Genomic DNA, 14,159 nt, shown 5'->3' on the forward strand with positions numbered 1-14,159 from the left:
CAAACCCCCTCCATATGTATTCATTATCTACTGCCTTTAAGCTAACGGGTGCTTAAGCAGGATAATTAGGGATGATCTCCTTTATTGCCCACTGCCAAAGCTCTCACTTGCAAACCCTCTACTTCTCCAATACTTGCTTACCTGGGCAAGCATCTAGCTACAGCATATTTTGGGTCGGATCGAGACTACTAGATAACACATTATGCACTCTCAAACCCAAGTTTCCGATTCGCCAGCCTCCGCATCTCGCGCTGGCCCTCCGTAATCCCCCCCTCTTCCGCATCGAACGGCTCAAAGCCCAACGCTCTCAACCCCTCGACCGACAATATATTCTCCCTCCTCGCACCGTGATCCTTATGATCCCTCTCCAGCTCGCCATGCTCGATCCCGTTAAAATCCTTCGGCGGCATGACATCCAGAAAGCTCTGGCGCAGCCTCAGTAGGTTCTCGAGGTTGTATGGGCACAGGGGCACGCAGCCGTTGTAGCTGACGGACGAGTCGCGGGTGCCGGGGTGGAACCGGTCGACCTCGTGGACGAGGTCGCAGTGCCAGAAGACGTAGTCGCCGGGCTTCACGGGCGGGATGCCGACCATGCTCTTTTCCAGGAGCAGATGGGGATGCAGTTTGGTGGTTGGAAAGAACTGCAGGTTTCCGGGGTTGGCGCCGGGGAATAGGGGCGCGGTGTCGTTGAACCTTTCGTCGAGGACGAAGTATGGCCGCAGCATTTGGTACGCGGTCGCGCACTTGAGCTCGGGGACTAGACGTAGGGTTCCTTCGCCGGTGTTGGTATGGGATAGACTCATCCATCCTTGCATAGCGCGGAAAGCGGAACATGACTCTGGTGTAATATGTTAGGTACCCAGAGAGGTAGGTTCATAAGTTGTCGTGTTGGTATGTGGTGATGTGCTAGGTACTAGGTAGGTACTTACTGGCCAATGAGTAGAGGCTGGTTTTGGCATCGGAGCGGTGGTCTGCACACCACGGGTCATACTCTTCCCATCTACCTTCAAAAATCTTTTGATAGCACGCACGGTACTCGGGGTCCTCCCACCTCTCTATAGCTCCGCTGTCTTGATGAGCTGGAAGGGTATATTCTGCATCTATTACACATGTACATGTCAGTTATCCACTTGGCTTTCAGTCACCTATCCTTAATATCTTCATCTCTCAAACTAACCAGTTGTGGGGTGTCTAATTCGAAAACGATCAGCATAAACCACCTGGCTTTCCAAATCGAATAGCTGATCGTCTTGGGATATGTGCCACAGCTGGCCCACTGCTTTCATTGCTTTCATCACATTTGGATGGCTCCGTATCTGGACTTGTGGTCGAGTCCAGAAGAGGCTAAAGTTTTGAGGGTCATCCTTGGGGAACCCTGCGACACGGTGGTTCTTCGTGTAGCTCCTGAGCTCGTCTTCCCAAGATGAAGCTTGTTCCTCTGATACGACTCCACGGATTATGACACAACCTGTCTGCTTGACAATGCTTTTGAAACCTGTAGGGAAAGAACCGTCATTACTTTGGACGTCGGCGAAGTCGATTTCCGGTATTGCTTGAGGACCTCGCTTGGCGATCAAGTTGGCGTTCTTCTCCAGGGCGATCGTAAGGCGTTGATAAGAATTAATAACTCGAGCTTTGTCTTCGGGCTTGATTATAGACTGCTTTAAAATCGAGAAGCGGGTATCCAACAGAGGACAACTAGCTACCTATTTAGAAACAATGGGCACTTATAAACGAGGGATCTATACTAACGGATAGGTCTCTAGAGCCTGAGCCTGGACTTGTGTCTCGACTACACTCATACTTAGTAGCTAGGTGTTCGAACTCTTGTTATACGAGCCAGGAACGACGTTCTGTAGTGACAGTGATGATGGTGAGATGCGAACTGAACAAAGTAAATAAGCGAACTGAAAGTGATGCTGAATCTGATCACTTATACGCTTATTATTTCTACCGCAGTTGCCTTTATTCTCGGGTGAGGGCGAAGGACCTCCGCGTGACGTTCTTGTTCATGATCAACGATATCGGTAGCCAGCTCTTCCTATCGGCTATATCAGGGTAGCATTTTGATCCCACTACCCTAGACAGGTACATGTGTAAGATGAGCCATAATGGTATATATATGTAACCTAAATAGGCATCTACCTAGGTACATATGTGAACTATTTCTGCCCCAATTCACGTGGTTTGAAATGATAAAGGTTAGGTCTATGATAGGTCTTATTTATACGTCTTAGATCTTCAGATCGAGGTTGACATGCCTATACTAGGTACTTTGATAGGCATGCTTGAAGTACCTATTAGCTGTCATGTAAGCCGGGAACTTGTTGGTAAGTGACACGATGGAATGGGAAATAGGACGGAATATGGTCAAGCATTCGAGGATATTGGTATCGGTCGATATTAATAGAGGCCAACTTGGGGCACATGGGGTATATGTGATATGTACAAAAACAATAATGATATAGCAAGCCTGAATCTCGGATCAGAAGCTGGAAAGCATACTTCTCCACCATCAGGCCTAGAAGTCAAGCAAGAAGTAAAGGGCGCCCACTCTACTCGTCATCCAGTATCCGACTCGCTATTTGACCGAAAATGGGGACCTCAAATCTGTCCAGTGTGTCGGCGTCTCGGTATGCACGAACAGCTAACCACCCCATTGTGCATAAATCGGCAAGGAAGATGACCCAACTAAGGAAGGTCGACCATGAGAAGAGTAGATGAATGATGAATATGACGGTGAATAGGAGACTCGACTGCCATGCATGGAACCTAGGTAGGAAGTATTAGCATCTATCTAGATACTACAGGCAGAGCTCCATTAGTCATAAACCTACCTCACAAAATCACTCTTTCGCTCCAAAATGAGGAGTATGATAGCCCCAAGCGGTGGTAGTGCTAGGTACGCCAAGCATGCCTCGTAATCCAGCCGTATGCCCAAGCTCGTGTCGAATTCGCTCACGAATGCCCCGGTCTCTGGGCCATAACCACCGATCGTCTGACCGGGGAGCTGTGGCTGCCACGAGCGTTGAGGTTGGGGGTGTTGGAGAGGTGGCGGAGACGCAAAGCCACCTCTTTGCTGTTGCGAAGGAGAGTAAGCTCGTCGGTTGTCAAGAGATGCGCGTGGTGAGGCTACGTTGGATCGGGGCGGCGAGAATGGACGGCTGTTCTCAGGAGGAGACGACTGATATGGTGCGAAGTCCATGGTCAGGTACCTAAGAAGCTAGACTTGATCCCTATATAGGTAGTACTACTTATGTATAGACCAGTCTAGATTCCAAGTTTGAGCTAAATTCGTTTATGCTCTGATGTGTTATGTCGAAAGAGGACCGTGATGTTTCTAGAATATGGACGGATCGATCTGATAAAAGTTAACTAAAAAGCTGAGGTTATGAAAAAGGTAACGGGAAATGAATGACGTTCAACTGTTGCGACATGGGAATGTTCTACCTACCAGGACAGCTAAGGCTCCTAGGTTAGTACAATACCTAGTACTAGGTAGTTTGGTAGGTACTACCTAATATGTACCTGTATTGTACAATACCTAATTAATTAGACCCTAAACGCCCTAGAGTTTCGTGGACTAGTACACTTACCCGCTGTAACCTGTCATGTGTATTATCTGGACGTGTAAGATACCAAGACACCGGAACGCCACTAGTAAGCAGGGAGCAGGGGCATCCAGTGGGCTTCATGTATGCAATACATCATGTATTCACATATCAGTGCATACGTACCTATATCAACATACATGTAGATACAACGTGCATGTCGGCCTGGGCAGCTCAACATTGATTAAACGTCACATGTGTAAGTTACGTAGGTACCTATTATATGGATACATTCATCGATAGTTGTTATATGTAGGTGTCTAGCCTCATAAATATAGGTTCCTATACTTTCTATCACTTCAAATGTATCGCATAACCTATGTGCTTTCTTTGCTCTCTTCTCCCTTGCCCTCTTCCTCTTTCTTGGCCCCCCCATTTGCCTGCTCATCAAGCTGTATCCGCCTGCTCTCCAACGACAGCCAAAGGTCCTTACCGTGGCCTTGCAACGCTGTCGTAAGGCTTAGACCGGCGCTTTGCAGCATGGCAACGAGTTGCGACCTCAGGCCATCTACTCCGCCCTCGATTCCACCAACCCACTTAACGCCTTCGTAATCGAACACCTTGCTTTCTATCCTGCCGCCAATCAGAACTAACTTCTGCAGTCCATTCTGTACCGTCGGCTCATAATATCCCGGTCTCTTCTTCCTCGTAGGCGCTGGGAAGGCCGGTGGCGAGGGAGAAAGAACAGATAGCACAGCCGCTAGGTGAGCCGGAGATACAATTGGGAGAGAGACGGCAGCGGTGGGTCCGATAAGCAACGGGCTAATCTGCGCATATACAGATGTTTCTTCTATGGCAGCCTTGGATATGGCTTCGTAAGCTGTCGCAGACAGGTCGTGTGTGTAGGCGTTGGACGCGCCCTTATAATCTTCGGGCTTGAAGAATTCGACAATCTTCAGGGCGATGGTGAACATACGTGTACGAAGCACTTGCAGCTCTATATGAGACGAGAGGTCCACGGGTTCGCTGCCGGGAGGGCCTATGATAGGCCCCGGAACGCTGGCCAAGGCCGCGCGCAATTCACGCCGGATTGCGGCCCACTCTACGCCAGCGACGTTGTTATGTTGGAAGAATAGCATAAGCGGAGTCGCACGGAGCATGGCCGTATAGGACCTAAGGAGCTGGGATTTTCGCTGATCGGGACGTCGTGCGCTGGGTGGTTGTGTCGGGGGTACATAGTTGTCTGGTAATTTCAAGGAGGAAAGTGGTACTGTGGACGTAGGTGCACTTGCATAATTCCTCGAAATGATTCTTGAGGTCTGAGATATGGCAGCTGTAGGTCTCGTCGAGCTTGTCGTCCTTTGGAGCGTTCTACTAACGCAGCTCCGTGTGGAGCAATAAATTCGCGGCGGCATGTCTGGCAATAAAGCAGAGAGCCTGATCCTATTCCTTCGATCTCTTAGAATTTAGAGTCGCTCTTATCCTTTTTTTCTCTTTTTCTTTTTTCTTCCTCCGTAATCATGTGTTGAAGTGTCTTCCGCCGCAGAATTGTCTTATTTGTTGCTGTCGCTTAAAACCTCGAAAAATCATTTTTAAATCATTTTTTACCAAACTGATTCAAGAACGGCATTGAGGCCCGTGCACAAGTTAACTATCAGTAGAGACAAGTAACTAATCTGCCGCAGCTCACCACCTCAATTGACAGGGGTTTGAACGGGATGTCAAGGGGTCCCCTCCAAGCCCCACCTAAGGTATCCGATGGCGGGGTATCTGTAAATCATCCGCCGACCTCAATTACTGTATATCTACCTACACAGCATAGTAGAATTAGGATACCGGACAAGAATAAGGTTCCATTGAGTCACAGGATAGGAAGCAACCCCTTTTCCTGACATCTCTCATCTTGCATATAACCAACATCTTATCCTACATGTAAGACAATCTCTTTCTCTTTCTTCTTCTCTTTTTACCTAACACATGAAAAGCCGAAACTGCGATAATTGCTGTGTTAAAACGAATACTAATCTCATAGCAAGGCACTAGGTAGCTTACCTAGCTAGTTGCTTTTATAAACCAAGTTTCCGACAAGCTTATAAGAAGACATACTATAAGACAAACAAGTCGCAATGGCCGATGAGACTGCCTTTGAAGATATCCGGCCGCTCCTCCAAAGGCTGTGGCCTGACCCGGCTAAGGAGAACGTCACAGCAAAAGAGATCGCCCATGCCTTATCACTTATATTTGTCAACAAGCTGAGCCCTGTTCAAACGGGCTCCTTACTGACAGCCCTTCACTTCACAGCATGGGACCGCCGCGCTGACGTTCTCGCTGAGGCCTCTGCCGCCATGCGCGCCCATGCTGCTAAGATCGACCTGGCCGGCCTTGAGTCTGTTATCGAAAAGAGACGCAGGCCTGAAGGCAAATATAATGGTGGCCTAGTAAGTCTCTCCCCTAAGCCCATCTCATCCATATACTTTCCTCCGGAATAGAGGCATACGTTATACGAAATAGACAGATGGCCTTTATCACTACGCAACAGAAGCAGCATAATAATACGTATTTATAAATCCAGTGCGATATAGTCGGCACAGGCGGTGACTCCCACAACACATTCAACATATCCACGACTTCATCCATTCTAGCCTCTTCACTGCTTCTTATTGCCAAACACGGTAACCGTGCTTCAACCTCAAAGTCTGGGTCCGCAGACCTCCTCATGACAATGCGCCCCACCCCCGCGCAACTCAACCGTATCACTCCATCCACCATCACCGACGTCTATTCGCAGACCAACTACGCTTTCCTATTCGCACCCGTCTTCCACCCGGGCATGCGCCACGTAGCCTCGATCCGCAAGGAGCTCGGCTGGCGTACCATATTCAACCTACTTGGCCCATTGAGTAACCCCTTCGGCGATGCCATCGAGGCGCGCATGCTGGGCGTTGCCCGCGATGATCTAGGCCCGGTATTCGCCGAGGCCTTGCGTATAGCGGGTGCGCGAAAAGGCCTCGTTGTTTGCGGCAAGGAGCAGCTCGACGAGGTATCCTGCGCGGGGCCCACGCTATGCTGGCAGCTAGTTGAGCACGCGAGTGGTACTGTCGACGTCGAACATTTCACCCTCGAGCCCACTGACTTTGGGCTGAGCGCACACCCGCTAAGCACCGTATCGCCCGGTCGCGAACCCCACGAGAACGCGGAAATCTTGCGCAAAATACTACAGAACGAGGTCCCATCCAATGACCCGATCCTCGAGTTCGTGCTCATGAACACGGCAGCATTCCTAGTTGTCGCGGGAGTCTGTGAGGCAGATTCAAGTAACATGGGATCCGGCGATGACGGGAACGTGGTCAAAGAAAGGGGTCCTGGAGGGGGGCGCTGGAAGGAGGGTGTTAGGAGGGCGCGCTGGACGATCAAGAGCGGCGAGGCATGGAAACAGTGGAATGCGTTTGCTGAGGTTACGAATACCCTACCTGCTTAGAAGAAGATAGGAGACTTTTTTTCTTTTTTTTTTTTTGTTTACTTCCATGTCTCCCAAATATTAGTTACCTATGTCAAGGACAGGAAATAAAAAGGAGGGGTGCTGATGTTTTAAAAGTCTTTTCATAGGATATTGCAAATAGGGGTCTTGCGGAGGCTATCAGTGGAACAGGAGACGGTTTTATGGTTGGTTGGTGAGCTGGCTGAAAGATGCCTGTGATCAGGTTAGAGGATAGGTACCTAGGTATGTGTGAACTGGGAAAATAAAGGGGCTCCAATGGATGGAGAAAAATCGATAGCATCAAAGCTACCTATATAGGCAGGTATCTAGTAAGGGGACAGGGGGACTAGGAGGTTAGAGAATTAAGGGAATCATTTCTGGATTGACAGAAGAGGCGATTGTATTGACTACTATGTGTGCTAGGTAGGTACCTAGTAATGCCAACCGTTGTGAAATGCCTAGGTATTTTAGGGCATTGGGGTGAAACAAGATAAACCAGGTACTATGTAGGTAGGTATAGGAGCAGTGCTGAGCTTTTCGTCGACTCTGTATGCATCATACGTTCTTGCCATACCTAGTATCCGTTTTTAGGGGGGAGGGCTTCTCATGCAACCTCCTCCTTTTCCCTATCCACTCTATCACCTCGAGCTCCACCCCGCCCTCTTCCTCTACCTCTCCGAGAGTTCTGTCCTCTGCTTCTGTTATTTGCCTGCACCCTCTGGGGACGTTCAGCCGAATGCGAGTTTCTAGATTCCTATCTCGATAGCACGCCGCGGACATTGCCCTTCAACGTGGTCTTGCCATCAATGAGTCGTTCGCCGATACCTGTGTCGCCCCCGCTGCCAACCTCAAGCCACCGTGCGAGAAGATCATTGCTTTCCTTTGGCTTGACATTGCTATCGCTTGTACCAACCGTGATGTGTGGCACCTTGTTGACACATTTCCACTTTCCTTCTTCGTCGAGCAAGCGCACAACAATGGCCATGACACGATCGTCATACACAACACGCTCGAGCTGGACGTCGCATTCATCTACCTTTCCATCTTCACTCTTGCTCTCGGCTTCGAGTTTCACGTATTGTTGCCATAGTTCTGGGTTTTCCTTAGATGACGCACGATGCATGAGTGTTACGTGGAAGAGAGGTTGGATACGTCGTGTCTGTTGTAGTTGCTTGTAGAATCGTTGTGTCTCCGGGTCCGTGTCCTTAAAAGCATCCTCAAGCGCAACCCTGATCTCCTTGCCAGGAACAGAAATAGACATATATTCCAGCGGCTTCTTTTTTTTAGGGATATGAAGTTGTTCTGAATGCTTCAATTGATCCGGCTTTTTGCCTCGGTCAGGAATGGTATGCCTTAAGTCAGGCTTGTAATTCTCGATAGCAGCTTTAACGGCCTCGTCCATCTCTTCATCGCTAGGCAACCTAGTAATAAGAGATGGATATCTTTGGTGCAATTCCCTAACCACAGTTTCTACGTTGGCCCGACTATCTTTGGTAGGATCTAGATCGATGATCCAGTCGAAATAACTATCTGGCCTGTTATCGGGGTCGCAAGGCTGGAACCTCTCGATGAAATTGTCCATAATTCCAAGAACCTTAGCCTCATCTGAAGCAGCTTGGATAGTTTGGTGGTTATCGCCTCGTTTCAACACTCGCTCCCTTGTGACTCTCTTTATCTCATCTATGTCTCCATGAGCAAAGTTTAAAGCAACTAGTCGTACGTCTTTGCTTCTCTGGTGTAGATCCTTGATGATCTGTTCTCGCTCTCGGCGTTCCGAGTTGTTCCGGTCTGATATGACGACTGGATGCTCTAGAAGAAGTGCCGTGACACCATCGGCCATCTTCGTAGGCCGCAACTTTCCTTGTATGTTGTCGTTTTGGATAATACCCCAGCCGAAAAGATGAGTAAGAGCGATACCGACTGTAGTCTTTCCGCATCCAATAGTAGCAATGGGAACAAGGACAACATCCCGAGTGACAGAATCTAGGACCTCATTTCCATTCTCATTCTCGATGTTGGCTGCATCTGAACCCTTCATATGCTTGTATGCTAGGAAGTCATCGCGAAGGCCGATAATGCCATGATTCTCGTTATAGGCCTTCGCCAAATCGGGGTCCGAGGCTAACCTTTTGCGAGCATACTGGAGGTACTCATTGGTAATCTTAAGATGCTTCTTGTATTTAGGGGGCTTTCCGGCGATTAAAGACTTGGTACACTCTCGCCATTGTCGATATAGTAAGTATGGCTCCTCAAACTTGAATTTGAAAAACCAGTCGGTATGTGGTGCCCTTTCCGGATAACGAGACATCTTGCAGCGGATGACAAAGCCTTCAACATCTCGACCTTCATGTGCTCCTGATTGAGCGACGCCCTCCAAGAAGGTCTTCACAGAGGCGGCATCGTCCATCTTTTTGACTGCAATCTTGCGGAATCCCCAATCATCGGCAAACTGGTGGACCAGATCGCTTGAATACGTCAGGAACTCGGGAATGTTGACGTTAACGCCATGGAGATAAAGGCCGGCTTTTTCGGGACCATATGCTAAGATATGCTCTTCAAATTCATCATCGCAAAGCTCGGCTACAGCAGTCGCATTTCTTCGTCTCAACTCTCGGGCAAACTCTTCTCTTGTCTTTCCAATCGTAGCCAGCTGTTTATCGACCCATCTCTCGCCAGCGCTAGCATGGCTGACTTCAACATCGCTACGATCTCCAGTAGAATGCTTGCTGCACACAAGGAGAGTACCGTCCTCAAGGCCACTGATGAAGATGATGCATCCGTTCTCCTTCAAGGTTAGTTCATATGGGCCTTGGGTATTGGTCATTATTTTTGCCCATTTGGTAGCCTGCACTTCGTCAATGTTGAAGAATTTATCATATCCCCTAACAACGATCTCCTGCTGGCCACGGCGGTTCTTTGCTGTAAACAGACCTCGAGCATAAGTAGGCAATCCAGCCTTTTTGTAATCCCAATCTTGAAGACGCCAGGAATTAACGGAAATGTTGTCAGGGGACCCCTTAACAGCATAGGTGGTCTTCCTAGCTAGGGCCTTGTTCCTGGACCCTCGGTTCAATCTGGTGATTAGTTTAGAGATATCCTCTGGATCTTGGTCCTGATATGGGTACGGTGCTGCCGAAGTCTCTCCAGAAGCCTCCATGGTCAACTGGCGATGATGGCCTTGTTGAATGAAAGATGATAATTTTGTTTGTCGAACCTTGCCTAGCTGAACCCTGGGCGGGGCAGTAGCAAGAAGTGTCTGTAGCCTAGGACAACTAAGATATGGCAGTGAGGTTGACGAGTGACGCGTGAAACTGGCGGAAAGTTGGTGAAAGCCACCAATAAATGGTATACGAATACCTCTGCAAGGTATTTGGTCAGTTAGCCTCACTTCTCATTGACTTCTAGTTGATTCCTGATGTGCAACACAAAGCACCGATAGATCTAGGCAAAGAACTATAAAAGCTCCTTACTGCTAGGCAGAGGTGAATAGGGTGAAAGTGTGAATGTGTGGCGAGAAAGTATGGAGAGAAAGTGAAGGGGGGAAGGAAGTTGGTAAATTGTGTAGTTTCATATAACCTACGACTTGCGCAGTGAAAGATTATTATAGACGGTGGAAGAACTGAGGCGGGTACGAATTTGGCCCAACCTCAGGTAAGAGGATCGTTTAACGGTCGGCATGAGTCACCGGGTGCCTCAAAGAATTGGTTAAGGTGAAAGAAGTGGTTTCACTGGCCGAGAAATGAGATAGGTAGTTAGAAGATACTACATATATGTAGGTTCAATGTTCAATGTTCAATGTTGGTTGGCTGGTAGCAGTGGTAGGTGGCCCTGGAGGTAAGGTACTTGTGCTGCAATGTAATAATGTTACCCTTGTTAGACGTTCGAAACTGCCAGACGCGGAGAAAAGTATGAATTTACACGTACTTGCCTTAACGGTTCGCGAGTACTATGTGTGAATAGTTGACAGTTGAGTTAATAAGGCAAATACATAAACTTAGGTATGTATCAATCCAATAGATTTGATGTTAACGTTTTTTTTTGTACTACATTACATTTGTAGGTAGCCGGCAGTAGCTAGGCACATGGCATATAAGTTTCAAAAATTAGCGGTTTGCCCCACCTTCAGAAGGGTTTTTTCGGTATAATATGACACAGCCCAGGCGTCCAACATTGAAAATGAAAACTTGCAGAGCCACAATTATTTTTTCGAGTACGATGGAGTCATGTGACACCCTTTGGCGCATACAAACCAATATTTCCCAATGGTATACGATGAGAGGAAACTTGAGATGTAAAACTGTTTATTCTAAAACCCTGTGTTTGAAACGAAGCTCAAGGCTCGTATGCAATTTGTATACGTTTAGGAAGACAAGAACATATATCTCACCCTAGGTACATACTGTATAATCATTTATTGATACAAACGAGTTCGTGTACGAGAAAGTGTGAAATGATGTCATTCGCAGTGCACAATACCTACCTAACCTTAGTATTGTGATTTACTACATGGTACAGGCATGTAATTAATTACAGTCCTCAACTCTAGTAGAAATTGAATTACTAATGAGGGGCACAATTTAGTGAGCCTAGCAGTAAAAAAAAAAACGGCGGGGCTCTTCCGAGGAGCTCAAGTTGTCGCATTTATACTTAAGAGGTATCTACACCGATATGCACTGATTCTCCCACATCTTCTTTAGGACGACAGCAATCGCGATAGTTCAGAATTTTGCAAACTTTTTTCTACGAAGAATTGACCATCTGAGAAATATTGCGACTCTCAATTATTAAATCAAGTTCCAAGCTATCTACTACGTACCTAGCTTCCCAGGTACCTACATACCTTCCTGCCTACCTACACAATGTCCGCCAACCCGTTCCTGTTGGCCGCGGATAACAGCCCAGAACTGCTACCTCTCCTCCGCCAAAATTCAGAATTAGCTGCGGGACAGGATTCTCACGGCTACTCTCTACTGCATGCAGCAGCAAGCTATAACCATCTAGAGCTTCTGCGAGCTTTGGTCCTCGAGTTCAACGTCGATGTCAACCTACGCGACGAAGACGAAGAAACGGCTCTCTTCGTGGTCGAAACTGTGGATGCGGCTAGATTGCTGGTCGAAGAGTTGGGCGCTGATATAACAATCCGAGGTTCAGAGGGCTTTACCGCGCGCGAGAAAATAGACGAAGAGGGGGATTTTCCCGAAGTTGCTGAATACCTAGAAAGTAAAGAAGATGGAAATAGCGCCCCAGCTCTGTCGAATGGCACCAACGGAGAGTTACCGCACGACGAGCTCAACTTATACCTCAGCGGCTGGGCACCAGCATCCGAAGAGGATGATGTTGAAATCGACCCTATATTTCGACGGAGGATAGAAGAAATAATTGCACGTCCGGACTACCGAGATCCAACCGGCCAGCACGCACTCAGACAAGTAATTGAAGAGATGATGCTGGCAGAAGATCCCATCAGTCGTAACGTTCGGCAAAGGCGAGAGTCATCAGACTAATTCCGGCAGCCGAACAAATCATCGCGATAATGCTTTGTAGTCATGACTCTTAATATCCCAGAGGAAATACTCCTTGGGCGAGTCTGGCGGCCGGAGAATGGTACAGTCAGCGGTATCCCCAACGATACCTTTTGCGAACGATGTTACGCTCAGCGAAAACCACGACTTAGATGGCAGTGCGAGTATTACATCCGCCAGTAGCTTTTGAGTCCACTTGGGCGAGATGAAGCCTTGCCAACTGATTCGACATAGCTTGCCCTCTTGGATTTCTTCAGCTTGACCAGGAACTGAGTAATCAGACAAATAAGGGTCGATCTTGTCACCTACTCTTAGTCGCGGACTATTGAGCCGGACTAGAGAGAGCCATTCATAGATATCTAGCGCAAAATCATCGAGATCTAAGCGATTCTGAGGTTCAAGGATGGCAGGTGAAGGCTTTAACAGTGGAATATTCATGAAGAGATCCTCGGAAATTTCAGGACGTGAGGTGTATTTGGTAGGATAGTGCCGTAAGAGAGGATCTGGGGTAGGGGCTATGCGTTATAGATGTCAGATACGATGTCCTTGATTAGGTATATATTACTTACTCTTTGTGAGTCTGTGGAAAAGCCATGTGACTGGTGTGTTGAACACGTTTTTGCATGCATACGCCAGCCTATCGAAGCCCTTCTTGCCATGAAGCATAGAAGGGCTCCTAAGATCGACTTGTACAACTGCAAGCATAGTAAGTACTAGCGAGAAGATACTTTGATGGGACTGAACTTACTCCATCTCGGCTTTAGGCCTCGTTTACCTTTTACTCCATGTGTCTTCCCAACTAGCCCGGCTCGTTCGTATGTCTCCTTTTCAAGATACATCGTGAGCACACCTAAAATGACAAAACCACTGTCAATCACATGGTTTTTCTTTATGTAGGTTACGTTGAAATAAATCACAAGGGGCCACTTGCCTTCTTTTAGTGAAACCACATTATCAGAATCCGATCTTCCCTCTGAAAGCATGATAATATTTCCTTCCATCATCCATTGTCAGCGCAAGCAATGCTATTTTGGTCGTAGGAGACATAGAAAATATTTACCTATTTTTATGTACTGGGTGAAGAAATCAGCATCGAGGATATTTCCGAGTGTCATGATAACCCTATAAAACTCAGGCGCCCGACCTGGGTCACCGGTGATCCTATCCTTGACGAGCTGCATGACCTCTTGAGGAAGTATGAGTTCCACCTATCGAAAGATTAGACACTGTTATACAATATCTGTACGGAAATGAGGGAACACGAACATCATGAACGAAGTCCTGGGCCAACAATGCAGTCCATGGCTTCCCTTTACTCGGCAAGTGTTGAGGATTGGGGTGACCCATTACGCCGTACGTGACGAAGCATTTGGCAGATTGATAGACGCTTGGGGTGGCGAACGAAAACATATTCGCTATGAAGACCCTTTTATATGTGCAAAAAGAGTAGTTGGCGCCGAAGACCAGGTTTGAATACAATAAAGGACATGAATATGGAAGACGATAGTCACGATACTCTGTAATTTGAATTTGATGTACATAATATGTACCTACTAGGTATACAAGCCTACTGTGATTTTATTTTACAAACTAGCATAGTACTGCTCC

At 47.6% G+C, this 14,159-nt stretch overlaps 7 protein-coding genes across 7 annotated transcripts; 2 read left to right on the forward strand and 5 right to left on the reverse strand.

Moving 5' to 3' along the window:
* Positions 1–14: 14 nt before the first annotated feature.
* GGS25DRAFT_211408 (uncharacterized protein) lies at positions 15–2,159 on the reverse strand. The gene is made up of 4 exons (XM_049256877.1): positions 1,753–2,159; positions 1,178–1,698; positions 930–1,100; positions 15–838 (listed from the first exon to the last, which is right to left on the reverse strand). The coding sequence occupies exons 1-4, from the start codon at positions 1,800–1,802 to the stop codon at positions 201–203; spliced, it is 1,380 nt and encodes a 459-aa protein (XP_049117305.1). The 5' UTR covers positions 1,803–2,159; the 3' UTR covers positions 15–200.
* GGS25DRAFT_211364 (uncharacterized protein) lies at positions 2,075–3,467 on the reverse strand. The gene is made up of 3 exons (XM_049256876.1): positions 2,838–3,467; positions 2,506–2,772; positions 2,075–2,297 (listed from the first exon to the last, which is right to left on the reverse strand). The coding sequence occupies exons 1-2, from the start codon at positions 3,203–3,205 to the stop codon at positions 2,556–2,558; spliced, it is 585 nt and encodes a 194-aa protein (XP_049117306.1). The 5' UTR covers positions 3,206–3,467; the 3' UTR covers positions 2,075–2,297; positions 2,506–2,555.
* A 312-nt stretch (positions 3,468–3,779) lies between these two features.
* Positions 3,780–5,158, reverse strand: GGS25DRAFT_484233 (uncharacterized protein). The gene has a single exon (XM_049260441.1). It carries the CDS (start codon positions 4,964–4,966, stop codon positions 3,929–3,931), a length of 1,038 nt encoding a protein of 345 aa, XP_049117307.1. The 5' UTR covers positions 4,967–5,158; the 3' UTR covers positions 3,780–3,928.
* Positions 5,159–5,329: 171 nt separating this feature from the next.
* Positions 5,330–7,410, forward strand: GGS25DRAFT_484237 (anthranilate phosphoribosyltransferase). Its single transcript, XM_049260442.1, has 3 exons — positions 5,330–5,483; positions 5,588–5,989; positions 6,124–7,410. The coding sequence occupies exons 2-3, from the start codon at positions 5,678–5,680 to the stop codon at positions 7,027–7,029; spliced, it is 1,218 nt and encodes a 405-aa protein (XP_049117308.1). The 5' UTR covers positions 5,330–5,483; positions 5,588–5,677; the 3' UTR covers positions 7,030–7,410.
* On the reverse strand, positions 7,411–11,150 carry GGS25DRAFT_484240 (tRNA ligase). Its single transcript, XM_049260443.1, has 3 exons — positions 10,958–11,150; positions 10,610–10,877; positions 7,411–10,388 (listed from the first exon to the last, which is right to left on the reverse strand). Exons 2-3 carry the CDS (start codon positions 10,705–10,707, stop codon positions 7,784–7,786), a joined length of 2,703 nt encoding a protein of 900 aa, XP_049117309.1. The 5' UTR covers positions 10,708–10,877; positions 10,958–11,150; the 3' UTR covers positions 7,411–7,783.
* A 484-nt stretch (positions 11,151–11,634) lies between these two features.
* GGS25DRAFT_484242 (ankyrin repeat-containing protein) lies at positions 11,635–13,129 on the forward strand. Its single transcript, XM_049260444.1, has one exon. It carries the CDS (start codon positions 11,889–11,891, stop codon positions 12,531–12,533), a length of 645 nt encoding a protein of 214 aa, XP_049117310.1. The 5' UTR covers positions 11,635–11,888; the 3' UTR covers positions 12,534–13,129.
* GGS25DRAFT_520129 (ribonuclease P 40kDa subunit) lies at positions 12,583–13,898 on the reverse strand (the record flags this gene model as incomplete). Its single annotated transcript, XM_049263841.1, has 6 exons — positions 12,583–12,616; positions 12,673–13,066; positions 13,121–13,246; positions 13,300–13,418; positions 13,626–13,759; positions 13,818–13,898. 6 exons carry the CDS (start codon positions 13,896–13,898, stop codon positions 12,583–12,585), a joined length of 888 nt encoding a protein of 295 aa, XP_049117311.1.
* Between the last annotated feature and the right edge of the window lie 261 nt (positions 13,899–14,159).

This window comes from Hypoxylon fragiforme (genome assembly GCF_022984875.1).
Source record: "Hypoxylon fragiforme strain CBS 206.31 chromosome Unknown GGS25scaffold_4, whole genome shotgun sequence".
Lineage (NCBI taxonomy): Eukaryota > Fungi > Ascomycota > Sordariomycetes > Xylariales > Hypoxylaceae > Hypoxylon > Hypoxylon fragiforme.